The 27979-nt window shown below is 48.0% G+C and overlaps 1 protein-coding gene across 2 annotated transcripts; it reads right to left on the reverse strand.

Annotated features, from left to right (window-relative positions):
• Positions 1-606: 606 nt before the first annotated feature.
• SLC7A14 (solute carrier family 7 member 14) lies at positions 607-27677 on the reverse strand. Of its 2 annotated transcripts, none has more exons than XM_085069012.1 (8): positions 27518-27677; positions 14107-14501; positions 8914-9150; positions 7940-8157; positions 5857-6003; positions 4646-4854; positions 3248-4125; positions 607-2061 (listed from the first exon to the last, which is right to left on the reverse strand). In XM_085069012.1, exons 2-8 carry the CDS (start codon positions 14408-14410, stop codon positions 1739-1741), a joined length of 2316 nt encoding a protein of 771 aa, XP_084925138.1. In that variant the 5' UTR covers positions 14411-14501; positions 27518-27677; the 3' UTR covers positions 607-1738. The 2 variants fall into 2 exon arrangements, with proteins under 2 accessions (XP_084925138.1, XP_084925139.1); XM_085069013.1 differs by lacking the exon at positions 27518-27677 and adding an exon at positions 27086-27166.
• Between the last annotated feature and the right edge of the window lie 302 nt (positions 27678-27979).

Raw genomic sequence — 27979 nt, forward strand, 5'->3', positions numbered from 1 at the left:
TCTCCACTGGGAAAAGGATTGTAGTTTGTCACTGTTTGGGACAAGAGCTGTAGGCAAACTTTTGCAGCCCCAGGCAGAGCCTCTCCATCAAGCCCTTGAGTCCTAGGAGTGATGGGGATGGGCACAGGTCCTGGCACACTTTGCACCTGCTTGCCCACATTGCCAGGAAGGTGTTTTGGGGGCCTGAGCCTCATCCAGTGAACCAGAGGGCTAATGGTTCTCAGTATCCACGAAGATATTTCCATACTGGAAATCCTGCCCCTGTTGGTGTTATATTATCCCCTGGGATGCCAGTAGCAGCCCAGGGTACTGGGGGTTGGTGTGGGCTGCATTGGAGCCCCTGACCTTCAGCAGCTGGGGGAGGACGGGAGTTGCTGTCTGATGGGTTTTGGTTACTATTTATTCAAAATTACATTCCTTCACCACGGTGTTCTACAGTAAACATGGTGGGCTCCACAGCTGGACATGATGCTAATCACTGACCAAACCCTGTCACCGCTGACTGATGGTTCTGTGGGAACATTGGCAACAGGGAACCTGATGGCACTGCTGGGGGCCATGGCCATGCTCAAGGGGTTCAACATCCACCAAATACAGACACTTACGGAATGAGCAGCATTTCAGTGTTTTTCATACAGCACCCACCAAGCCAAGGTCAGAAACAGAGAAAATAGTACAAGGTGCAGACGGCAGTAGGGAGACACATTTCGGCCACCAGGTCCTCTCCACTTGCCACCCATGGCCCAGCCCTGCCAAGATATGGCTGACCCACGGATGCTGCTGTTTTGTGAGGGCATGGATGAGTGACTGGAGCACTGCAGGCAGAGTGAGAACTAGAAGGTGCCCAGCACAGTGAGGGAATGACAGCACAGTCATTTTTATAAAAGACACGAAGTGGTGGAAGCAGTACCCAACCTCAGACCGGTGATGCTCAGAGGAACCGTGTGTGGTTCTTGTTGACCATTCCTACAAGGGGGGTTGAGCCAAGAGTGGGTCACAGCCCTCGCTGTGACCAGGAACGGGATCGGCTCCCAGCCACGGGTTTGGGATGTTGGCTGTGATGGGACTTAAAGGTTGGACTGAAACATGGACTAATTTTGAACCACAGTATTTGGGGTGCTTGGGTTTGGGATGTGGGGATAGACTTGGGGAAAGCCCTGCTGTGTGCACAGAGCCAGAACAGGCCATGGTAATGCTGTGTGATGGAACCAACTATCCATCTCTGAGCTACGCCCAGGGATGAGGGTATCCATCTCCATTTTGCACCTGCTCACCTGTCTGGTGCAGGTATCACTTCCAGGTGGCTCAAAAGAAAAAAAACCCACAAGCCAAGAAAGTGCCAAAAATGTAAGAGTAGCATCCCAACACTGCAGCCATCGAGTGGACATTCCCCACAGACTATTTGACTTGTCCCTTCATGTGGCTCCTTCCACCTCTCAACACCCTCCTGGTTTGGCACATCTCCCACTCCGCTGCCTGCACTGGTGCAGCTGGTGCTGGGAGATCAGCCAGTGCTGGGGGATCAACCAGCATTCACCAGAGCAAGACCCAACTGGTGGAGCTGGGAAGGGCCACGGGTGGTTTTGGTTCGGGGTCAACAGCAATCGCAGAGTGTGTCCCAAGGACCAGAGGTGAGCAGGGCGGTGGTGGAGGACCTGGAGATGATGGGGTGGGACAGGGGAGCCACGGGAACCCTTCCTCATCTCCTGGGCGGTGGGGCACCCCTCTGCCCATCCCGCTACTCAGGCGAGTAGTCCAACTCGTCGTTGGCAATCAGAGCCTCTGATGGCGGTTTGTGCCGGCCTTTGCTTTTCGACCTGCTACTTGTCCGATGGCTCTCCTTGCCATCCGCCATTTGCTGGTACGAGAAGCCCTTGTCCTCAGAAGGACCCCAGCCCGGGTAGCTCTCACCCTCGGGGGCGAAGGAGAAGCCATCATCCACAGAGAAGGGGTCGACATCCACGTCGTAGCGCTGGTAGGTGCTCTGGTGCAGAGCCTCCTCCCGGGCGCTGATCTCCAGTGTGCTGTTCCACATCCCATAGCCAAAGTAGATCAGTAGACCTGTGGTGGGCGAGAGGAAGAGGGTTGGACCCACTAGCCCTGCTAGCCCTATGTGATCTCACTTCCTGCATAAAAGCTTTCCCTGGCAGCAAATGTCTCCAGAGATCTAATTTCCAGTGCATTGTGGAATTAACCTACCCCAGACATGTGCACAGGGAAATCCAGACTCCACCTGCCATGGGCTAGCCATGGGGGACTGATGTAAAGTTAAATGAGAACCACACATCTCTGACAGAAAAAACATCCCCAACAGCCATGGATAGGCTGGTGGAGCTCATCACAACTAATGCAATGGCTTAATTGACTTTTGCCATTGCTGGCAGCCCAAGAGGTATTAGTTGTACCCACAGGTACAAAAAATGCTTAACCACAGCAGATTAAATTGATGCTTTTGAGTTATCTTTTCTTCCAGGTAGAAGGGCTTTCTCTGGATTTGCAGCCTCACATATTGTCTTCAAGGGCCAAAAAAGCTCTGAGTAGGTCTTCTCCAGCCCAAAAATGCAGGTGGCAGCTCCTGCTCATGGCTTGGCTTGGAGGAGCTATGAGAGCTACTCTATTTCTTTGGGCTTTGTGGAGTAAGTGGATTGCAATGTAAAGAACTATGGATATGCTGGACTCCTTCTAACATGTCAGAAAGCCTCAATTTTGGGAAAAATAGAGTCCACAACAAAGTCTGTGAGTCCTAAGATGCCCCTGCCCCAAAGTTAAGAACTTGGACTGAAAGGAGATACAGTCTGCAGATCTGACTTTCCCAGGGCTGTTGGGGTTGGGCAGCTCTGGGCTTTGGAAAAGCAGTGCTGAAATAGTGGTGTGGGTTGTTGAAGAGCTCAAGTGGGTGACATAGCAAGAAATCAGGCTGATTTCTGTACAAAACCTGCCTGCGAAGCAGTTTCCAGAACCCGCCTACTTCGCGTCAAAAAAGCCATCAAAATAGTCACCTTTGAATGGAGTCATTCTCTTCCATGAAACTGATGTTTTCTGGAGGTGTAACTTTCCATTTAGCTGGGGTTCGGGGGCTGGATAAAATGAGATTTCTAAGAACTTCAGGATGGCAAATGGCAGATGAAAAGGACTGCCTATGTCCCTGGCATCAGCCTGTGCACTCTAATTAGGGAAGCTGTTATTATTAACACCCTTCCAAAAGCGTGTCAGTTAAAAAACTAAAATAAATGAATCTGGGACTCACCCACAAAACACCAGACGGCAAATCGGATCCACGTGACTGTGGAGAGCTTCAGCATGAGATAGATATTCACCAGCATGGCGAAGGCAGGGACGAAGGGCAGACAGGGAGCCATGTAGGGCAGCTTCTTGGGGTTTTCTGGCTGCTGCAAGATCACAAACACCAGCACGGCGATGAGCAGGATCATCAGCACGACCAGGAGGACAGCCCACCAGCTCTGCTCAGAGATGTAGTCTGCCCCAAAAATGATGAAGGAGCAGAAGATGAACATCAGGACGAAGAGCAGGAGCACACAGGTGGTGACCGTGTGGCCGGTGGCTGCGGTCGGACGATCCATTTTACCTGGCAGCCCGAGATGGATCCTCATTGTGTAGTATCGAGGGCCAATCAGCTTCTTCAGCTTGATGAGATAGATGTTCTCAGACTCATCTGCCTCTATCCCCGAGGTCATGTCTACTGTGCCATAATTGGGGTGATTCACATTGTAGGCTGATTTATCAGATTTCCCAATCAGCATCTCATTATCTCCTAGTGATGGCAGATTTTTCGCCCCACACGTGTTGGTCGGTGGGCCAGAGAACTCCTCTCCTTCACTGCCAGGGGAGCAAGCTTCCTTCTCACAGTCTGCTAGGATGCCCTCCTTCTTCTTGGTGTGCTCCTCAGAGAGGAACTTGACAAAGCCATCGATGTCACTCTCGGGCTGGTAGCGGAGGAGCAGGACACAGACAGACACCAGCGTGTAGGCCAACAGGGTGCCGATGGACATCATCTCAATCAGGTCCCGCAGGCTGACCAGCAAGGAGAGCAGAGCTGCGAGGAAGCCTGACACGATACAAGCCACCACAGGGGTTTCTGTGTAAGAGCTGACGTGGGACAAAAACCTGGAGTGCAAAACAATTGCAGAAAGTTTAAATCACAGAGGTTTCCTGTTGCAAAAACCCTTTCCCAGTTGCAGGGGACAGACTTGGGGATCCCTTCAGGTCTTGTTGCTTTTTGGAACTTCAACTCCAGCTGGGGACTGGCAACACTGCTGAGGTTGAATCTGGAGTTAGATCTAGGTCTGAGCATCTCTGCAATGAGCACTCAGACACTTGCAAGTACCCAGATTTTATCCATATAAACTACACTCCTTTATAAGTAGCTCTTGAATTGAGCACTCATCCTCACATAATCAGAATCTCTAGGTACCAGCACTAAATGAGAAACTGTAGGGTAGACTGCTCCTCATATTTTCCCCACAGGATATTGCTTTGGCATGTACCCCATTCTGCACCCACCAAGTCTGTGTATGCCCATTGCTCCCTGCAGTGGCAATACTGTCAGGGTATCAGGGCCCCCCAGCACAATTTCCCCTCAGATCCCAAGAGGCAAAAAACAAATGCCAGCATGGACATGACTGACCTGAACAGCAGCCCATCACCAGCCATGGCGTAAATGACTCTGGGCATTGGGAAGAGGGAGCCCAGCAAGCTGACTGTCAGGCCGGCCACAGACCCGATGGCAACGATGAATTTGGCTGCATAGAAGCCGTGGACCACAAACATTTCCATCAGTGGGGACTCGGTGTCGATGGCATCATAGGGCACCATCAGTGTGAGGATCATGCTCACCTGGGGAAGGAGAGAGGAGCAGGGCAGAGGTGTCAGCAGCAGCACTGGGGGCTGCTGGGGATTCTCAGGGTGTGGGGGCTGCTTCTCAAGAATGAAAATCCAAAAAATTTCAAGTCTGATTGGGATTGTATCCCTATGTCCCTTGTGGAGGGGATGTAAAATGCTGAAATTAGGACTGTTGGAGCTTTGCTGTGGGGTGGTTAATCCAGAAAACTCTGGGGACTTGGTCTCTGATATCCAAAGGCAAGAAGGGGATGCTTGAACCTTGCTTCAGTGGTGATGCAGGAGTCGAGTGGGACTGGTGTGACTGGTGAGGCTGGTGGGACTGGTGTGACTGGTGAGGCTGGTGGGACTGGCAGGGTTAATTACACTCACTTTGGCTATATTCACATGCAGGAATAATATTGGGGCAGACCCCAAATCCAGACTGCATTGCTTGGAGCAACACTCTGGCCCTATGTGAGTCAAAGAATTTGTTTCTGTGACAAACCCATTCCCCTGCATGAAAAGCAGTGGGTGACTTTCTTTGAAATGATCAGAAATGTTTTTTCTCCTTCATAACTAACTTTTACTCTTTTGCAAGGAAAATCTCTGAGCACAGACATGCTTTTATTGGGGTGCAGAGCAGTGGAATCTCACACAGCCATCCCTTCCTATCCTTCCCCTCACTTGGATCCTCTCCCATATCTCCAGCAGAGGCAGTGCTGCTTTTCCCAGAAACACGGAGAAAGGATGCTGCAATGCTGCTGCTCCTTCTGTTTTACTGCTCTCCTGGGTGCAAAAATAGCTGTGGATAGGAATGAGAAAAAAAGCCGTCTGCCACCACGTCCCTGCAGCTGGCACAGGGGTCTTGTCGGGTGACAGGAGCCTGGGGACAAACTGAGGGGAGCCTTGGCAGGCACTGTGCAGGTGCCCAGAGGGGACTCACATGGTACAAATATATATATATACACACATGCATACATATTTATGTACATTCACACCTGTGTAGGGACTACTTACCGACACATAAGCTGTCAAGCACGTGACGAGCGAGGCTGTGATGGCATAAGGGATGGAGGTGTTGGGATTCTTCGCCTCTTCTCCCGTGGTAGCAATGATGTCGAAGCCAATGAAGGCGTAGAAACATGTCGCCGCCCCTTTGAGCACCTGCAGGGAGGATCAAACATCTGGGTGCCAGGAGGGAGGCCAGCACCCAGCCAGGGAGAGGGAGCTGAGCAAAAATGGAGCAGCCCAACTCTGCCATGTCTGAGCTGAAGGGTGAGTGGGGGCAGGTCAGGGGATGCACACACTGAGCTGGGGACTGACCCTGGGAGCACCCCTAACCCACTGATCTGGCCTGGAGAAAGGATTTTAACCTGTGCCCTGAGCCACTGGAGGCATCTGCAGCTCACCCCACAAACCTGTGCCTGAATCTGCTGGCTGATCCTGCCAGTGACAGAGCAGACAATCAACCAAATCCAGCTTTGCTTTCACAATCCTCCACCCCAAATCCATTTTTATGAGTAGGGATCTGGAACGTGTTTACATGCTCTGCCTTTGCAAGATGTCTCATGTGGCAGCAAGATCCGCTTGCAGAGGAAGCAGGAGAGAGCAGCAGCCGTCAGATGTGCGCCGCTTCCCAAACAACCCCTGTTTTGCTTGGAAGCTGCAGGCAGGTTGGGAGCACACATTGGAGCACTTGGATGAGGAATTATTTGTACTGTTTGGTTATTTTTTTTAATGTGATTTTTTAAAATATACAATATTAGCGAGGACATTTATAGGAAAGGAACGCTGGAGCAGGGTAAGGGCTGCCTGGCTGTGAGTGAACTGATCTGGAGCTGTGAAACCCTTGCATACCTAGGCAGCTTGCTGGGTACCACCTGTCCATCACACCTCTGTCATCTCAGCTGCCTAGTGATAGTGCACATAGTAAAACTCACCTCTCTCAGGGACTGTCTGTAATTATCCTTTTTAAGTATCCCCTACACTCCTGGGGATCTCATGCTTGTGCCTGGTGGATTTACTTTTACAAACAACTTATGAGACAATGAACCAGCTGAAAAGGGTGAGACCACCCTACTGAGTTTCATGTATTTTGGGTATGCATCTATCTTTTAAAACTACTTTTTAATTTTTTTCTTTTTTTCTTTTTTCTTTTTTTTTCTTTTTTTTTTTTTTGCAGGAGCTATTTGGTGCGTTGGGTTGGAGCAAAACAGATATTTTATATTTTCTCTTTTTCACTCCTATTGTATGGCACAAAAAGCCAAGCACAACCCAAAGGTAAATATGACCTCTACTCTCCAGTGAGCCTCAGTGCCCTTCTCCTCACTGTTGTTGTCTGGCAGAGAGGCATTGATTTACTGAAGGACGGTGTAGGGACTGCATGGCAGTTTGGGACCCTTTCAATAATCAAGATTCTTGGTTTACTTTACTTTGGTGCTTATTTTTCTGCACAAAACCCCAATGGAGTCGAGCAGTGTAAATCTGAGAAATTATCTTGGGTTTAGGCCAGCTGAGATATTTTCAGTCTCTGTTCATCCTTGGATAAAAACCAGTGCAAGCAAGCTAAAAAAGCCAAATATGTCCAAATTCTCAGTAAGCTTTGAGGGAACATCCATAAAATAAGTACTGGCAGGTGGCATTATGAAGTGCTCAAAACAAATGCTTGAGAACATTGTTGTTGAAAACCAGCCAACAAAAGTATCTCCCTGCTCCACAGAGGCTGAGCCAGCTCTCTGGAGCGCCCTGTCTCACATAGCCACAGCATTTTGCTCCATTGCCTGGCAATTAGTGGCATTTCCTAGGGGATGCTTTCATGTGGGGTTTGGCTCTGCAGAAGGACATTTTGGAATAGTTAACTCTAAAGAGGAGTTAGGAGATAAGGGCAAAGCATTGCAGTACTCTTTGGGTTTGTCAGAGTGAGCAGGTCCGGATACAAGCCTGCATTCTGGGATTTGGAGATTCCTGGCCAAAGCACAGGTGGATTTAGCAGGGCTGGGATCTGGGGGTGCAGTGGAAGTAGGGTGTGTACACCATGAGTAAAGCTGAGTGTGTGGCACCACTTAGGTGCTGTGTGTCCTTCTGTGTGCTCAGGACTTACCCCTGGCCACCCAAACGGCAGGAATTGCCCTTCAGCCCAGTTTTCACTTTTGATGTAGAACAGACCAGCAATCATGATGAAGATCCAAACTGCCAAGTTAATGACGTTGAGCACGTTGTTCAGCCCCACCGAGTTCTTCACCCCCATGGCCACGATGATGGTGACGATGACAGCAATGACCAGAGCAAGAAGGTCAGGGTATGACTCTTCTCCTTTTCCTAGGTGAGAGAAAAGAGGTGTGTTACTCTCCATCCATAGAATATCCAGATCTCTGTGGGGGAGTTTTAAACAGTTTTCAGACCTTGAAGTTTGGCAGAACTCTTTGGTCTCATTGCAAAGGTGGTCTCCAGAGGCCCTTGCCTCTGCTAGCTGAAGTTGTTTAATTAAGGTGGTAAATCTTGATGTCTCAAGACAGCATTTGGACTTTTGGGACAGCAGAAAACCACTGATCATGTCCCAGTTTGCATAACATGTATCTGCCAAGTACTCATTATAATCAATCAGCCATGGAGTTTTCATGACACAGGCACAGGACAGCTGGATCATTTCCTCACCAGTAGGATTCATGGACTGTTTCTGGAACTGCTGGTCATGCAGGACCACCACAGCCCCCAGTCCATGGCAGCACTGCAAACATCAGCTTGTGCTCTCTAACAAAATTCTGCATGTGCCCCAAGGGGACCAAGCTGAGAGTTTGCCCTGGGTGAAGTGTTTCTGTGCTGTCCTTACCCTCTGACATTCAACTATTTCTGTGCATATATTCTAAATGCCAGCTCATCCCAAAGGGGCTCAAAGTATCATGGCTCCCATCCCCTCAAATCCTGCCTGTGCGCCAGGCTGCCAAGGCAAAGCACCAGAGCCAGACAGACGGTAAATAATGAATGAAGCCTAATATCCATGTCTGACTCCTGACGGGCTTCCAATTACTTTTCAGGCCCTAATTAATGGAGGTATCTCTGCTCAGCAGGACACACCCAGGCCGTTCAGCGTGCCGACGCTGCTGATCATCCAGCGGCTGATGGTGTGGTTGGCCAGCGAGTCGAACATGCTGCTCAGGGCGCTGGCACCCGCGGCCGTCCCGATCAGGTACTCCAGGATGAGGTTCCAGCCGATGAAAAACGCCACAAACTCCCCCACGGTCACGTAGCTGTAGGTGTAGGCAGAGCCCGTGGTCTTGGGCACCCTCACGCCAAACTCAGCGTAGCAAACACCTGTTCAGAAAAATAGGAAGCGGTAAGGAAAATGAGGTTTGGGGATGAAAAAAGTAAAAGTGCCTTGGTGCCACCCATCTGGAGGTGCTAGGAGGTGTCAGGGCTGCAGTCAACATCAGAAACACACACAGAGATATTGCGTGGTGAACCCCAGTTTTTTGGCTTTAAAACCAGACAAATTTCCACCAAAATCAGGCTGCGATGGGGTTTTTTTTTTGAGGTGGCACAGTTCAAACCAGCTAGATGTTTACATGGGATCCTGGACCAGTGCTGCACAGCCTCATGCCAGAGGAAGATGTCACAAGACGACTCACATAAGGCTACACCTCTCCCTGCCCCAAACTTCCACTTTCCAGACATTCATCCTCCATTATTGCTCTGCAGATCCAGGCATGAGCACTTCCCTGATCATCCCTGCTCTTGTTCATACCCAAGCAAGAGGAGTTGGAAGACATGTTACATAGAGAATGTAAGTTATTTTAACACTTAAAAAATATTATATTTAATCTTCTGAAGAATAATTGCAAAACCAACTGTGTAGAAGAAGAGAAGAAAAGCAAAATGAAGTGTTTAACTGGAAATATTTGGGAGGATAATTCAGCAGACTTTAATACTTTCCGAACTCCTTGTGTGCTTACTATGTCAGGATAATTTTTAATAAAAACCTGACCCTGACACATTGATGTATTAAAACAACCATTAGCTTTTATTTAAAAGGAATGGATGTACTTAGTCTCAAATTCCCCAAATATTATTCAGGACAAGTGTTGGAAGGGTCCTGCATGTTTAACACTGATTAAGCCCCTGCCCCAAAGACCCTAGTAAAGTTCATGTGGGTGAACTGGTTAAGGCCATTACTACCATTGAGTAAACACATAGTAATTATTGAGCTCTCTATCAACTGATATTCTCCATTTAGAAGATAATAATTGCTTCAAATTTGCAATCAGTTTAGTACAGAGAGGGGAATGAATAATTTATAAAAATGTTATGAGGTGACTGCTCTTACTTTAAGTGCAGGTTTTTACACAGTACAAACACAGAATTGTTGAATCTCTTAAGATGAATTTGGTGGTGCTTCTTTTCTTGATATTGGAGGATTTTTATATTCCAGTGCTTAACTTGAATGCGGGTTGCTTTGCAGTGGGACTCTTCAAAACTTGATTTCTGTAAAGCAGCCCAACAGGAGCCACAAGACGTTTCCATCATCCATCCAGCCCTACCGACAGTCATTATTCAAAGCTGATGAAAAATGCATGCACTCGGCAAAGGTACAGTGTTCACAGATAACTACAGGCCTGAATGATTTATGAAACTGATGCTCTGATGGGGACAAGTATCTAGTTTCTCTCTTTGATGGCCTTAAAATATATACTCTTTCTTAGAGGCAGCTCTCCTTTTAGCCAACGACAAGATAATGATTGAAGAGGATGGTTAACAATACACAACGATAATGCCAAAGCAAAGAAATGAATATGTATAAAATGTTTGAGTTTTTGATTATTCTACTAGGATCCCAAAATAGAAGAGCAGTTTTTCATGGTGCATTGGGTACAGCAATAGGTTATGAATATCAGCATTAGGTATCAGCATATATTACACATATGTGTGTATATATATATACATATATATAATATACTAATCTCTGCTGCATCTACACTGTGTTATTATTACTGTTGTTGTTATTGTCATTATTATTATTTTTACACTCAAAATGCACAATAAAACTGTGTTCCTCTGTTACTCCTTGGCAACCCGGGCTATTCAGCACATTTTTCCCCTGCATCCAGAGGGATGCAGCTCTCCCAGTGCTCCTGCACAGCCAGCCCAGCTCTGGAGCTGCAGAGGAGTCTGTGCACATCCTCCCTGGCTCAACTGTTTGAGTTTGGAGACAGATTTCTCTTCTTCCCCCCAATCAAGAGTGTTTGCAATTTCTGCAGAAAACAAGACAACAGTGTTTTTTGAAAGCACAAACACTCTACAGAGGACCATTTCTTTTCCTTGAATATCTACTACACTTGTGCAGTTGGTGTGATGGTCATTACACTGGTGTAATTATGCAGTTATTGACATTGTTCAGCAGGATGTAAACACAGCTGAGTGGTTTGGTCCATGGCATTGGCTCTTCCAAGATCCCATCCACAAAACAGACAGTATGAATGGTGGCATGAGAAACTGGTAGTGCTTCTGGTGTGCTGGCATGGTGGTGGCTGTGATGGGGATGCTGACCCTCCAGCTGATGCTTGGCACAAAAGGCTACACAGGACCCACCAGACATCCCACAGAGCACTGTCATGGTGGCAGTGATGTTTCAAGTGAAAAAAGCCTTCTGAGAGAAGCCTTTCATCTGCTCTGGAGGTAACACCAAATAACTCATGCTAGCACACAAGAAATCCAGAGGGACCATACTTTATCAACCAAGAGCAGCCAACTTATTGAGGCAGACATATTATTATCATCAAGCCACTGAGCCTGCCTGTTGCACTTCATGATGACCATGTGCTGATATATAAAAGGCAGCTCATAAAGCTCCCCCAGAGCAAGGACTCCCATCTCTCCAGCTCCACCCAGGCAGCTGAAGGTGCAGCCCCTCAGCCCTCATCCCACAGCCAGGCAGCACCTCAGGCACATGCTCAGCTCCTCCCTGCTCCATCATGCATCTCAGCTGCTGCTGAGCCTGGTCCTGTTCAAGTATAAGGTAAGAGTGTGGCACTGTGCTCCAAACAAAGTTGTATTGTTTCAGGAGAGATGATCACCAAAGGGACAAGCAACAGCTGGTGGAAAAGGCTGTGGAGAGAGTGATGGAGTTGGGTGAGATGCAAACTGCTGATTTTTGCCGTTTTGGAGGAGGGGTTTTGGATAAACATAGGGTTCAGATTGGGGAATCCTGGCAGTTGCAGCTGATGGAAGAAGCCTGTTGTGCAATGGAGATGTTGTGGAGGGTTGCTGGGCAAACATTTCTACTTGAGACCTGAATGAAAGACCTCCTAGTGAGAGAATAAAAGAGATTGATTTAATTTATCAGCTAAATCAATTTCAGTGTGTCTCTAAGTACCCTGATGGGGTACATGTTGCTTAAAACTATGGAAGGCGTAAGTGGAATTTGTTGAGTAAATGAAATTGGAAAAGTCCCTATCTGAAACCAGGCTGAACAGTGCAAAGAGGTTTCCCAGTGGCAGGGCTTCCCTATGGCTGTCTCCCAGGGGAGATGGATGACTTTCTGGATGGTTTTGGTTTGTTTATTTTTAGTTTTTGTTTTGTTTTTTTTTAATCCAAAACCCTCCTGGGCTCCCTTTTCCAAGTAGTGGGGTTTGACTTAGTGGTCTGTGATGGATGAAGGGAAAGCTCCTTAAAATCTGTCCATGCACACTTGTCTAAACTCAGTGCCTGGCACACTAGGAGCAACCATGATGGGAGAGCTGGAATCACATCCCCAGTGGGTCTAACAGCCTGTCCAGCTCCTGAATTCTTACTTGGTTTTCCTTGCCAAAAGAGTGTTGCAGTTACAAACAACTGCAGCGTTAACGATGAAGTGAGGAAGCAGCCAAGGAGACTATCAAAACACTGCATCCCTGACAAAACACTTTCCCAGGGCTACAAAAGCAAGGGGAGATGAAAGCAGAGTGGGAAGCAGTGCAGGCTCCTGTGGACGAAGGCAGGAGGAGCCCCTGCTGCGGGGCAAGGCTTGTGTCCGGGGTGAAAAAGCCCCTTTTGGAGGACAGTGTGTTTGTGTTAGCAGAGACACACCCAAACTCTGCGTGCTCTGGGTTTGCACCATGGCCAACAAAACCTTTGCAGAGGAGAGAAAGCAGGCAGTGGGGAAGGAGAGACAATGATGCTATCTATTGCCTTGGTTAAAAAGCAGGCATTTTGGTTCAGTTGTGTTGGGAACTCAAATAAGCATTGGATCTCATTGCAAGCTCTCTGCTCTTGTTGTGGGCTTTGGAGAGAGCGTGATGGTCATCCTTGGGCTGTGCCAGGGTTGTGCCTCTGGGCTGCAGGGACATCAGGGGTTCAAACTTGCATGGACTTTAGTGGGATCTCCACGGAGCAGCACTGCAAACTCCAGGGAAAGAGCATGAGGTTCTTCCACATCTCATTACAAAAATCCAGAGTTTTGAAAAGCTGATCTGGGTCACTTTGCTGTGTTGGCTCTTCCTGTCTTCTATCAAAGCCCTTTGCCATTTGCTCAGGTTTCCTTATCCAACCCACAGACAAAAGCTGGATACCAGACAGACACAGCATGCAAAGTCCTCTGAGCAGAGAGAGCAGGAACATCACATCATCGTGTTAGCACTGATCTGGAAAGGACAAATGCCAGCAGTACTGGCTTCATGTAGAAAGTGCAGCTCAAGCCATATGCTCAGCTGGGTTCCTACGGAGGAGATGGAATTCACCATGTTTTCACTAAAATACATAACTTGTCTCTCCCTGCACATTTGTTTGTTGGGTTTTTTTTGTTTGGAAATTCAAAGACTGACCCTGCGTGAATAGGAGCCAATGAAATCAACTCCAAAACTAATTGAGGAATTTTTAACTGTTAGCCATGTCAACAAAAGAAGCTGGTTCTAGTGTTGTCCAAGCCACTGACATCCTTCCTGTTGGAACTGAGCTCCCCAGTGTTGTGGCTTGGCCATGCTCTCAGCCTGGGATACGCACTGCAAATCGCTCAAATGTCTCAGAAATATTGCCCACAGGCTCCATCCTTGTGGCAGCCTTTGGCAGCTCATCAGGATAATTGTCCTGGGGCTGCTGGTTCCCAGTACAAGGTTTGGTCTGATATTTGTGCAATGAGGGTCTGGGCACCCCATGAGCTGCCTAAGATGAGTGGGAAGAGGTTTTTTAGTCTGTGGGGATCATGCTACCTCCTTGTAGTTTGTGTGCTGAGCAGGTGTCCCCCCATGAAGGAGAGAGTGCAGGACACAGCATGTCACTCAAAATCCCAACCAAACTCACCTGACAGGATGGACGCGACAGCAGCGATGATGAAGGACACGATGACCCCAGGCCCTGCCATCTCCTTGGCCACCAGGCCGGACACCACGTACATGCCAGTGCCCACACAGCTCCCGACGCCCAGGGAGATGAGGTCCAGCGTGGTGAGGACCTTGGCCAGTCGGGCACCCTGGGTGGCCGCAGCCCCGGTGCCCTCCAGCATGGACTCCACGGGCTTGGTGCGCAGGACTCGGGTGCGCAGGGCATGGCCTGCTGCCCCCCAGGGCACCCGCCGAGGGTCCAGCCGGGAGAAGAACCCACTCATGGCTGCTGCTGGGCTGGGCAGAGCTGATCACTGATGGTGTCACAACACCTGCTCAGGGCTGAGGCTGCATCTCCATCCTGCGCCGGCAGCCCTGCAAGAGAGAGGATTGTTACTGACTGAAAGAGCAAAGAAAGGAGGAAGAGGCAAAAGGTCACCCTAAGCTGGTTTTCGCTGAGCTCCAGTGTAGACAGAACTTTGCTTTTGCCAGCTCTGCTACTGCTGTGGAGGAATCTCCTTTCCCCACCACAGCTGTTTTGTACAGCAGTGATGCACTGCCCTCAGTTATCTTCACATGGTTTAGACTCAGCCATCACTACAATGCTACAAGCAGCAGGAACCTGATTTCCTCCAAATTCTCTTTACATGGCTTAATTGCTACCAAAAATAATGATGGCAACATGTAACTCTGAGGTGCTGGTGGCCACCGTGGCACAATGGGGCCTGGTGGGGATAGAGCTTGAGTGACCAACAGCGTGGCCAGCTGCAGCCATTTTTAATATTTTTTAATTATCTTGCCTGAGCCCATCTGCACTAAGATTGTCTCAAAAAACATGGCATTGTATTGGCTTTCTCTTTCTCCGTGCTTTTTTAATCTCCATTCATATTTTCATTAACTATTCAGCAACTGCCATTCCCCTCTCCCTCCCTTTCTGCTGTTCTTCAGCATACTGTGTAGTTCTCATAGTACCAGCAGCAGTGACTTCCAAGTGACACGTGATGACTTCTTGACTTTGAGCAAAACAACAAGAATCGACAATCTGCAAGCTAATACGAGGGAACAGGAAAAATAGTTTATTAGATATGAATTTTAACCTGGCAGCTTCTCTCCTGTCAATACAGAAATGTTCTTTTATTTTAATTGCCTTGAAGACAAAACAATTATTTTTTTCCATCTTTACATCCAAAACAAATTACATTGTGTCCACCAGGCAGCCTTGTGTTGCTGAAGTTTATTAAATGAAACACGGCATTCATTACATGTTTTGGTTGATCATAATTCAAATTGTGCTGAATTTTTTACCTCAAGCAACCACAGGCTGGAAGGCTGCATGTTCTAGCTAGGAATAATAATAAGGAGAAATCATTACTGCTCCAGAGCAAATGTGGATCTTTGGGTTGAGAATAAAACCTGGATTTGGCTTTTGGGTAGCTCAAGAAGCCAGCTGGTTGTGGGATGGGCAGGTGAGGTTTTACCTTCTGGTTTAAAGGTAGGTTTGTGTTGGAAGGGGCAGCTGAGCCAGAGCTGAGCAGTTCTGCACCAGCCAGGATGAAACAGAGCTGCTCTCATAGAACATAGAATTGTTTTGCTTGGAAAAGACCTCTGGGATCATCAAGTCCCACCATTAACCCAGCACTGCCAAGTTCACCACTAACCCATGTTCCCAAGTGCCAAACCTCTGCATCTGTGTGCAGAGCTGCTGGCTCTGCTTTGCCAGGGATGTGTTTTAGCCATGTGCAAAACAACAGCTCTAAGCAAAACCCCTTAAAATATATCCTCCTTTTACCCAAAGCACAGCACCTCTGGTGCAAGGGCTGGAAAAGGGGTCTTTCTGTGCTTCCCACTTTCCATCCTTTATTTAATTATTTTCCTTGAACTTTATGGATAATCTTAGATGAGTTTGAAAGACTTGGGCTGCTATGCAAAAGTTTGCACTAAATTGACTTAAACTAGTCAAGAAGCTCAGAAGAAGTAGGATGGTGTGGGATGGAGGTGCCAAAGTTTCAGGCTGGTCCTTGGTCCCATCACCAGGTCATGCTCCAGCATGGGAAGACCCCCCTGTGTTTTTAGGGGGGCTGGGACCTCAATCTTTTCATCACCCTGTCTGTGGTGACTGTGAGTGCCTGGTGAAGGCTTTGGGAAGGATGGCATACGCTCCTTACTGGAGGAATTAATGTCCACACTGGAAAAATCAGTGTATTCCTCAAACCAAAGAGAGATTACTGATTTGGACAGCCCAGTTCACTCTCAAGTCACGTCATGGTGTAGAAATTACTTTCTCATCAGCCTTGCAAAGAAACCTGAGAGAAGACTTGGCAGTCTCATCCTGGAATAATCTTAACTGCTAAAATAATTTTAAAAACCCTAAATATTTTAAATGGTTTAAATTTAAAGCAGGAACTGTCTGGTGGATTAGTGGTGCACCCAGATTTAAACTGCTGAGCTTTTCCAGCTGCCTGGGGCTCGGCAGTGACCAGATCCTCCTGTATGGCAGCCCAACAAAGCCCTGCAATTCATGGAGTTTAGGCTCCTCCTAAATAATCAAGGAAAAAGAAAACCCCTTTCAAAACCTCTGAAATGAAATAACTCTATAATTGCTGCTCTATTCAATTAAAGCAGTCACTCAAAACTATTCCAGATGTTTAAGCGAGATCAGCATATTGCTGCTCTGTAGCTTGGAAAACATCCTTTCACTCCACTTGAAAGCATGAAAAAATATGTCAGGGAAGGCAGTCATCTCCATGGGGCAGAGACAGCTCACTTCTGCTCTGCTCCACTAACCCTGGCTGGCTAGGAGCACACAGTGGGAAGCAAAGAGAATTTTTACTTGTTTTGTTGTTTGGTTTTTTTAAAATCTGCTCTCCTCACCATAAACGCAGGAAGATGAAGGGAGCTGTGGCTCAGAGAGGACAAGCTGCAGATATGTTTTGGAGCTGCTCAGCTCTCCACCATCTTGGGGTCAGTTTTCCTCACTGGCTGGCACTTGCTGCCACCACCCACTTGTCAGCACCACTGTACCAAAACACACCTCTTCATCAGGGTGAATTGACTAAAACTGCAATCAAGCCAGAAGGAAAGGCCTAGGTGTTCACAGGCATGGATCTTCCTTAGAGCCTGGGTCGATGCTGAATTATCTCTCATGTAAAACTTGTTCAGCTGGGGAGATGCAGCACAGTGCCCACCCAGCATCACCCATTCTCATCATCCCCCACAGCTCCAGCTGCTCCAGACAGTGTCCCCAAACCACATCTGCACCTTGGGATGGCTTTTGATTTTTCTGTTAATGACTCCTCTCTGTCCAGAAGTCTGTAGGGGTATCCCTGAGCAAAGATCTCTATTAAATTCTGCTGGAATGCAACAAGGAGCAGGATATCGATGGTGCTAAATGGAAAAAAGAGAGCTCCTGTTGGTGTATTGATGGAAAGCCAGGCAGGGCCACTCATTAAGAGGAAAAGGGTGGATTTCCCCTGGTTTTCTATGGTTCATAGAGTAATTATTGCAGAGGAAAGCTTGCTGATGTCCACAGCAGCTGGGTCAGCATGGATGTGTCCCTGGCATGCAGGACCCAGCGCCCAGTTTGCTGCAGGGGTTTTTAGGCGTAAAGTCCCTTTCTCCTTGCCCAGGGGATCTGTGCTAAAGAAATTTGGGATTGAAGCAGGTTCCTGTCAAACCCCAAGGCAGTGCCTGCTGTGGATTCCAGCAAGAGTAACACTGGCATTTATGGTGGAGGAGCAGCATTCCTCGGACCCACTGCATGCCCCGGGCAGGGACTGTGTGCCCTGAGCATCAGCCCTGGCAAATGGAGCCCCAAAGGCTTAAGGGGATGCTGGAGGCAGCTCAAGGTGATGGAAAAAGTACCTCCTGGCAGCAATCCCCTCTGCAATCCCAGAAAAAGAGAAAGAGGAACAAAAGTGCTAACCTGACCCCCGTGCTGCCCTTCCCTTTTCCCGTCAATTGCGAGCTCGGTGGCGGTGAGGAGGGTTTGTCTGGAGGGACACAGGGACAGAATTTCATTCCAGCTCCTCCAGCAGGGACAGAACTGACGTCAGCGAGGAGATGCGGGAGCAGGGCAGCAGCTCCGACCGGAGGGATGCCTTCTGCCGGGGCTGCTCGCCGCCGAAATGTTTTCATTACGAGCGCGATTTGATTTGGAGCTTTATGTGCTTGTTTTTACAGTGTTGATCCCCAGCTGGGCTGCCACTGTAAAAGCTGGCTCTGTCTCCATCATCGGCTCTCCTTAAAGCGATTTAAAAGCCAGGCACAAAGCCGAGAGCCAGGGCTGGTCCCTGCCGATCCAGCTCCAGCAATCTGGCCTTTTGCCTTTGCTAGTAATTTTGGGCTTTTCTTATTTTTAATCTTTCCTTTTTTACCTCTGCTTGAGCAGTTCGAGAGGAGCTGTGGTTAATTTAAACTACAGTTGTCGCTAAATTAAACCACTGATAATACTTCAGGTTTAAGACCGACTTTCTCTGTGCATCAGCTGAAAAAAATGGGATATTTTGTGTGTGTGTTCATTGCAAAATGGAAGTGGAGAGGTTGAACAGCACTTTTCTATGCTATTTCCATCAGTGTTACACTGAGGGCTTTGGCAACGTTAGCACTGCTGTAAGGTGGCTAAACATCATTATCCTCTTTTGACAAATAAGCAAAATAAAAGAGGAAATGTTTAATTTGACCAAAGACATGAGGCAAGGGTGCCATGCACCCAGAGGCAGCCCCCAGGAATTCCTGAACTTTCAATTCTAGTCTCCAGTGCAAGAGTTAAAAGAGCATAAATGTGTAATCCAGTGATATAATTAGCAAGTACACAGAAATCACCCATTTTTGCCTCTCTCCAGCCTTCCGGGGGGATACAGTGTGATGGTTTAACTGCTGTCCTTGTTGGGGAGAGACTGGATTGCCTGGATAATCAGGGAAAAGGCAGAGGGAAGGATGGGAGTGATGTTAAAGCTTCTTTCTGTCTTGCAGCTGGTGGTTCCCTTTTCCTCAGTAAATAGCAAATCAATATTTGAGCACTGATCTGTGCCCATGCAGGTGAGCAATGAGGAGGTTTTGGTAGCTGGGGGCTCATCTTCCTGCCTGGATGAGGTGGGAGAATAGGTGAGGCATTCAGAGGTGAAATTAGAGCCTGTCACAGGGAAGGCCAGCAGATCCCTTGATACTGAGTTGTTCTAAACTTTACCAGGATTAATTACATGCCAACCTCACAAGCATCTGGTCCAGGGTCCTTTGGGATCCTCTGGAGCACCAGGCTAGAGAGAAACAGCTCTGGGACTGGAAGGAGCAGTGTTTTCCTCCTTCCTAGGAGCTGGATGCATTTGCAGGTAGCACTTACAGTTCTTACAGCCTGAGTGGGATGGAAGTTGAAATGTTCCTTTTGGAGATGCTCATGCACATCCCTGCAGGCACATCTCCTGCCCTTAGTAAATCCTCTTGCTGGAGTCCAGTGTAAGGAATTTTGGTTTTCCACTTGTTTTCTGCCTTTTCTGCACTGGTACCAATCATTCCCACATTGCAGAATGGTGTAGGAATGGATGCAGGGTATGACAGATACAAGTCTGTGTGTGCCGAGCTGTAAATAATGCAATATTCATGAAGTGCTCCATTTGGGTTTGCAAAAAAGCTATTTAACCACCAGAAAGAAAAGAAAAAAAGTAATAAATCAGAGAACTGCAGAGAAAGAGGTATAATCAATTTGCATGTTTGCAAAAAGGTCTAGTTTGTCACTGTTGTCTTGAGGTGGGAAGGTAAAAGCCTTAAAATCTGTAACAAGGCAGGGAAATGGCAAATCAATAGATGGGTGAGCAGAGCAGGAGGTGGGGAACCAGGAACATCTTGGGGCTGTTCTGACAGGCTCCCTCCAGGAGAGTAGTGAAACCACATGAAATTAGTAAAATTTGTTCCTCCATCAGTAAAATGGAGAAATTCACTGCCTTAGAGAAGTGTGTGGTGGTTAATTTACCTGGGTTTTTACAGAAGCAGAAGAGAAACCAAGCTAAAAATGTTGAATGCTACCCTAAATGTGCCTTGCTGAAGTCAATATTGGTTTTTTACCTGCACATGCTCGTCTGCAGAAGGACCCTTGAGGCTCTGTGCACTTTCAAATGCTCATTTGTGGCACTGATTTTGCATTCTGAGTGCAGACATTGACACCAATTCTTTGAGAGCAGCCTCCCCCTCCCTTCTGCAATGAGCCACAGTGTTGCTGAACATGTGAAACTCCTGAAGGAAGTTTGGGTGCTCAAACTGTTTAAAGGGCTGATGTAGTGACCACTGAAGTTCAGGCATTTTAAACACCATGGGCTGGGTGGCCAGGAGTGCAGATTTGTCTCATAGAGAATCATAGAATGGTTTGGGTTGGGCAGAATCCTAAAGATCATCTCATTCCAACCCAACCTGCCGTGGGCAGGGACACCTTCCACTAGAGCAGATTGCTCAGGGCTCCGTCCAGCCTGGCCTTGCCAATATGCTGGCACATCCTTCTGCAACCCTGGGTTTTGGGATTGGCAGTTCCAGACCCTGAGCTGTCACAAGAGGAAAAGCATTGTCTGATTTTTCTGGAATATAGTGAGTTGCCCATTTGCAATGCTGGGCATTGATTCCTCTAGCAGTGCAACTGCCAGCAGCATCAGTGGGGTGGTTGCAGCCTTGGGTTTGCAGCTCTCAGCTTTTGCCTGGGTTTGGGTAGTAGGTTATACTTTCAGTAATTACCACTCTGATGAGAGAACACATTTTCTGCATCGAATCTCACTGTTAGAGTGGACAAGGGCTGCCTTTGTATCACTGAAGCTGTAGACCTGGGCTATCAGACAGTTTCTTCTAGAATTATACTCCTTTAAAAATTGTCTTTGCTTTAACAACACACAGGAGGAAATCTCTGTAATTACTGGGCTGTGTTTTCTTTTTCTTTCCTCGGTGGATCCATACTTTTACACCGCAGAGTGAAAGTCATTATGGTTTGCTGCAGGCCAGACAGGAAAGCTTTTTTCATTTGACATAATTCACAGAATGGATTATTTATTAATGTGTGAGGCTCTCTAAACAAAATGGATTTTTACTGTTGTGGGAGTCTGGCTGATACATCATTGTGACAACTTATTTCGTTTCTGGGTAGCATTTTGCATCCAGTGACGAAAACACAAATCTTTCAGTAAAGAACTGATTTAACACTTTGGCTTCATCATCCAAACCGGAAAAAAATTTCCCTGTATATCAAATACAGGACCTGAAAATCCACTATTTTTAAACCTCTAGTTTTGTTTTGAAGATTGCTGGTTTTATAGAGATCCCTTTATTCCCCACTAAGAAACTGCTGGGCTTTTCCCTCTCAATGCTGACTCTCACTCACCAGCAATCTTTCCATCTTTCTGTAATAATTCAGTAGGAGTCTGAACTGGCCTTTTACACAGTAAGCACATCAAACCTACAAACACCGTTCAGCTCTTGCTGAGTTTCAAATGCATTTATCTTTTGTATGTGCACACGGTCTCATTAATTACTTATCGTGTTCCATCAGCAGTTATACAAATGTAATTGATTATGCCTCGCTGCCCTGCTTCCACTATTTTGGCTATCAGCTAATTAATGCAGGAGAGGTTCTCAAACAACTGCTTTCCTCAGAAGAAGCTGGAAAGATGCATTCTTCAATCCCAAGCCTACTAAAGATTCCAGAAGCAGCAGTAGTAGCATATGCAAATTAACGGGAGATTTTTGCATATGCAAATAGGAGCCCTGAGCAGGGGAGGTGGAATTTGGCTGGTTGTAATCTGTGTCTCTAAATTCCTCAATAGAAGCCTGAGGTAGGTTCAGTGCACTTCCAAGTAAGTGAATAGCAGCTCCTGCTGATTTTATTAAATTTTCTACATTTTTCTTCTTGTTCACCAGGACCAAACCCCCTTGCCTTACATGAGTAATTCTGCTGCGTTTCAGTACAACCAGTTATATGAGTAATGTGATCACAAGTGGATCAAAGATGATGATTTAGAATAGAGTTCATGTGTTTAGTCATTTATCATCATCACTCAGGCAAAGGCACTGCAACACCTAAGGGATGTGTAGTGTGAGTAATACCTGGCGCCGTAGCAAGAGGGCTTTTTGACGTTTCCCAGTGATTTACAAACTCACATTGAAGACTAAACCACTATCTAGGATGGCACAAGAGAAGCAGAACTAAATGAAATATTATGTGTTCTTAAAGTGATAATAGCAAAAGTGTTATAATATTCCTCAGCAATGCACATGCACTGCCTGAGATGTCCTTATGTAACAAGGGAATCAGTGTGAGCCAGCATGATTACCTTAACATAAAGTAGCTAATTGCATCCTTGCTTTTAGCCTCCCTTAGCAGCAAGACCCCAAAACCCAACCTCTTTCCCTGAGACAGCACATTTTGTCTCCCAGCCACAGTCAGCAGAGTGTCCCCATGGTGTGCTGCCCTGCCTGGCAAGCAAAATTCCACTGGTGTGTTCACACACAAGGAAGAGAAGAGACGCTGAAATATTATTGCTGCAGCTCCTGTTTGTGCCAGAGCTCTCAGCCGAAGGAACTTGACATATTGCTTCTTTCTGTCTTAATTTACTTTGAGCAGAGCTGGTGACCCCACTTATTAATTGCACATCTCCCTGTCCCTGTTGCTTCCCAGCCAGTTGTTTAATGAGTGGAACACACCTGCTGTTGCCCAGGTGTCTTAGACAAGGCTCTGGAGTATCCAGATGCTTCCTGTGCACATTGCTTTGGGGCTGGAGCAGCACAAGACCTGTGCTTCCTGCCTGTTCCCACCTGACAGTGAGGGACAGCCAGGAGAGACAGATGTTTCCCTCACTACCAGACCAGGGTTCCCAAATCCTACCTGGAGCCACCCTGGCATTGCTGAGCACCACAGGGCAGTGGCTCATCTAGCACGAGTCAACAGATCCATCATTAAAACCTGGTTCAATAATGCTCAGGCACACGTTTAAAGCTAAGTTTTAATTGTGCTGCTGCAGGTGGAATGTGCCCAGGTGTGCAAGTGATGCACAAAAGGGTGTCACCATCCTCAGCTTTAAAAAACTTTGTTGAGGAAGACTCAGCCCACTCTGAGGGAGCTGAGGATGTGGAGGAGGAATGGACCAAACCACTAACTGTGGTCATGGTCACCAACAAACAAGAGCCAATGGCTGCTGAGAGGGGCTGCCCTAAGCCCACACATGTGATTTTATAGATGTTTACTAAAGTTTTGACACAGATACACCCATAGACAGCTGTAGCATGGCAACAGAAACCCATTTCCCTGTAGGCAGCAAAGCACTTTGATCCTGTAACTCTGTGCTCTCAGAATTAGGATGTGGTGCTTGAAACACATGTGCTGCAAAAGCTCTTCTGTTCACCTGCCAGGTAGATTTAATTTATGGTATCATGACTTTCAATGAATTATTGATACAGTGACTGTGCAGAGGAACAGAAACAATGGAGTCATGTGCTGTGTGGCTCCACCTCGCTGGCTCTGTTTCATAAGTGCCTGGGCTTCACCCTGACAGTTTTATTGTGGGAAAAAATAGTTTTCTGTCAGAGATGTTCCAGCCTGGTGACAGCAAGGGATGGGCTGTGGTGGCTGCATAAATGCTGGCCAGAGCACCCAGTCCCCTGAAGATGACTGCATAGTCTGGAAGCAGGACTGCTATTCAATAAACCAGGGAAACATTTGCAAGAGAAAAATTGCAGTTTCCAGTTCTTTCAATTTTGGCAGTTTCCCGTTGACAACCACAGCTTAGCTACGTCTCATTCCTTGTAAATGAAAAATGTCTTAGGAATCTCTGTGGATCTAAGTCTGCTCCCATTTACACGTGGGTGGTTTAATGAGTTCAGCAGACTCACCCTGGACTGAGGTGAGACTCTGGCCAGGTTTTTAGATCCATAGGACGTAGCTTAAAAATGCCTGCTGTATTTCTGGGCTCTGGATATTTTGCATCCCAAGACCTACTGTCTCTCACAGACTGACAAGCTCAGACCCAGCCATGGCTTTATATACTGCAGAGGGCACCTATCTGGGAGTGATTTGGGGTTTTTAATTTTTTAAAATTAATGTGAAAGACACAAATGCTGCCCACCTGCTAATGTTGTTTTTGTGTGATGTACAGATCCCACTGCTACACACAGCTGAAGAGGTATTTGCTTGGTTTTTACACTTATTTTTAAAATGTCTTAATAATCAAAACAACAACATGCTGCTTAAACATTATGATGATTTTAATAGCTCAGGCACTTGGAAGGCAAAGTTTTGATTATTTGGGGGGCTAAGAAGTCAGTTATAGACTGCTCTGTTATCCTCTTTGTTTGATTGGTTTCATGAAGAGCCCAGGATTGTGGTTATGTTTGTGTAAGTTCTTGCAATCCTATTTGCTTGAATGTTGCAGGGCATTAGAGGAAAACCATTAATTTAGCCATTAGGAGGGTTTCCTGTTCTCATTGAATTTGCTAGAAAATCTCCTGTTGCCTTTAAGGGAACATGGAAGAAATCTTATTATATGTGCGTGATTTCAGAACTGAGAAAACAGACTGTCTTCAGAAAGAAGTAGTGTCAAATCAGCCTACAAATATATCCTTTAAAATAATTTTGGCTGGAATCCTTTCTGATATGATCCCATCTGAGACTCTGAAGTTACACAAAGAATGAATTTTCATCATTTTCATATAATCCAAAAAAAAATTAGAGAAGGATAAGATATGTCTTGAATAGAGAGTCGTGAATAACTCCCTGAGGAGAGTGATTTATGTTTTAAAATGCTTCCCTTTATTGCAACATGCACAAAGAAGGAGATTTTTTCTGGGGAGAGTTAATTTATGAAACCAGTTGGAAAAATTGGAGGACTCAAAATAGAAGTTGGTCAGTCATTTGTTCTGCTCTTGGCATGTGGTTGAAAATCCCACCCACTGGGGAGGTTGTACTTATCTAGAGGGGTGGCTGGGGCACCTGGAAATAAAGTTGTGACATCTCCATGCTTTATTTGGGGAATTAAGGTGCCATTAAGTCCTCTGAGCTAATTCTGTCTGAGTCTCAGGCCATTAGTTTCCAGGCAATTGCTCCTGCAGGGAGCCCAGTGACTTGCTTTGGCTAAGTTGCATATTTTGGGAGGACATCAAATCTTGACATAAACAGATGGAGAATCCAGCAGGTTTTCTGATGGCTCCTTCATCAGGTCATCAGCACTCCTCTGTTCAAATACGTGATCCCTCCCTTAAACTGGAATGTTTTGGCTTTAGCATCTCGGCACAAGTTCCTGTTGTGCCTCTCTTTGGCAGATGGAGGAATAACTCAGTGCCTGGTAATTTCTTTCTGTAGAGCCTCTTAGATTCAAGGATTCACATCACCTCCCACCCTGCTTTTTAATGAAGTGAGTTCTCAGGTGCTGTAATTCCTCCACTGTAAGGACCTTTCTCCAATCCTTGACAGGATTTGGCTTTTCTTTCCTTCCCCCCTCCCTTACTTACAATTTTGTTGACATTTTTGTTGATGTCTGCTGTACTCTAGCAGTCTGTTTTCAAGGGCTGAGGTAAAATTTCCTTCCTACATCTCCACATACTGAAGAGCAACTAAACAATCCTTTTTTTCCCCTTGTTCATGTTCAGTGGCTTCTCTTATCACAGCAATTGCATTGTGCTGTCTTCTCAGATATGTACTGCATATTTGAGTTCACATCAAGAGGACCAAGATTCTTTGTTGGCATTATTTACTACTCATCAGTAACTGTTTTTTTGGAAAACTTTACCACCTTTGATACATGAAAATGGGTAATCAGATCTTGGACCTCTGCAAGAGCCTCTAATTCTCGTTCCCACGCAGCAGGGATTCCCCATGGAGCAGTACATTTTAAGAACAGATACTCAGTTTAATCTAGGTAACTTTTCTCCCTAGTGTTGTTTTTGGCTTGTTTGAGGGTTTTTGTTTGTTTGCAGTATGTTGTTCAACTCTGGTAAATCACATGCCTTAGCAATGTGTACCAATAAAACAAACACATGTAAATATCTTTAGCAATCAGACTTTCAGTCTCATGACAGTTTTTGGGCAGTTAAACAAATGCCTTGGCACGCTAAAATGTACTTGCCTACTACTCAGGGACACTGGGAGAATTAATTACTTAATAGGCTAGATTAAATCAGGCATGACTCTTTTGAGACAGAAATCTTCTCTGGGGTCGGCCAGACTCGGCTTCCCCCTCCTCTGCAGAGTCGGTGCTGATTTCAGAATCCCTGAGTTAGAGCACTCTCTGCACAGCCTGTGACAGGAGGGCACTAAGTCGATCTGTGTAAACTATCATTTAATAGGCCACAAAACCCGGGCTGCAAAGCAATTGTGAGAACAGAGATCAGGCTTTCCAACAGTGCTGCTGGAGCACACCTCGCCGGGGCCGAGGCGGGCAGGCGGCTGGTACCAGGCAGCTCCAAAATACCCGTGTGGAATCAATAAACAGCACCGAGTCGGGGTGACGTAAAGAGGAAGCCAACTCCATTACCGGCCTCCAAGTCGCAGGGAGTTTTGCCGGCGCCGGGGGGAGGACGGAGCCGTGATGGGGGTCTGTGTGCGGGGGGCAGCGGGGTCGCGGCGGGGCCGGGGCTGCCCGTCGGGGATCAGCACCGCGGACAGCGCCCGCTCGCCTCCGCGGCCACACGGGCGACAGACAGACCCCCGAGCATCTCCGCCGGGCGACACCGGCCCCGAGGGTGCCACCGACCCCGAGAGTGTCACCGGCCCCGAGGGTGTCACCGGCCCCGAGGGTGTCACCAGCCCCGAGGGTGTCACCGGCCCCGAGGGTGTCACCGGCCCCGAGGGTGCCACCGGACCCCAGAGTGTCACCAGCCCCGCAGGTCTCACTGCCCGCGCCCGCTTCCCTCGCGGTTTCCCTTCCTCTGGGATTCTCTTCCCCCCATCGCCCCTCTCCCGCAGCGTCCCGACCTTCCCGCGGAGCGTTCCGTGCGGTCACCTGTAGCGAGAGCTGTCGCTTCGCTCAGGCCATCCCGTATCCCTGCTCTCATTCCGTTTTTCCCCGTTTCCAATCAATCCCGCGCCGTCAGCCCGGCGCCCCCGCCTCCTCCCCGCCGCGGAGTGCCCCGACACTCCGTAAACACGGCGCCGCGCCGGGCCGGGGCAAGGCGATGCCGAAGCTGGCTGGGGTCCCCCGGGCCAGGTCCCCCGTGGCCCGGAGCAGCCGGCAATCCCCCTTTGAAAAATCCTAAAGAAAACCGGCTCCGTCTGCGTGGCGGGGGGGCCGCGGCCGCGCTCCCCGGCGGGGCTCCGGGCAGACCTTCCCCGGGCTCGCCGCTCGTCCCCCGCACCCCGAGGGGCTCCGAGGGGCTCCGAGCCGCCCCCCGCACCCCGTTCCCTCCCCTGGCCGCGGAGCGGAGCGGGCACTCACCGCGGGCGCGGAGGGCAGCGGGCGGGCGGTGCTGCGGTGCGCTCCCCGCGGGGGAGGCTGGCTGCTGCAGCCGGCGGGGCGGGGGGGCTGCGCCGGCAGCGCCGACCCCGGGCTCCCGGCAGAGCACGCAGGGCGGAGGGAGGATGGAGGGAGGGGGAGGGATGGATGGATGGAGGGAGGGAGAGAGGGATGGAGGGAGGAGGGATGGAGGGAGGGAGGGAGGGAGGAGGGCGCTGCAGCTCCTCAATTATTCAGCGCTTCCCCTCCCCGCCTGCCGCATGTGACCGCCGGCAATACCCACGGGCCGTGCCGGCCCCGGGAGACCTCGCTGCGCGGGGCTACCTCCCCCAGGGCCACCTCCCCTCCCAGCGAGTCCTGTCTGCCTGTCCTTGTGTCCGGAGGGCTGTGGGTGGCCTCCCCAAATAGTCTGGCTGCTGAAAAATAACTCTCCTGGCTGCCTCC

Source organism: Lichenostomus cassidix, chromosome 9 (genome assembly GCF_008360975.1).
Source record: "Lichenostomus cassidix isolate B80296 chromosome 9, HeHo_3.0, whole genome shotgun sequence".
NCBI classification, from domain to species: domain Eukaryota; kingdom Metazoa; phylum Chordata; class Aves; order Passeriformes; family Meliphagidae; genus Lichenostomus; species Lichenostomus cassidix.

Excerpts from the sequence above, each read along its gene's own strand:
- SLC7A14 (XM_085069012.1), bottom strand. The coding sequence starts at position 14,410 with ATGAGTGGGTTCTTCTCCCGGCTGGACCCTCGGCGGGTGCCCTGGGGG. Across the intron at positions 9,151-14,106 it reads TGTCGCGTCCATCCTGTCAG|GTGTTTGCTACGCTGAGTTT; the intron begins GTGAGTTTGGTT and ends TTTTCTGAACAG. Across the intron at positions 6,004-7,939 it reads TGCCGTTTGGGTGGCCAGGG|GTGCTCAAAGGGGCGGCGAC; the intron begins GTAAGTCCTGAG and ends TCCTCCCTGCAG.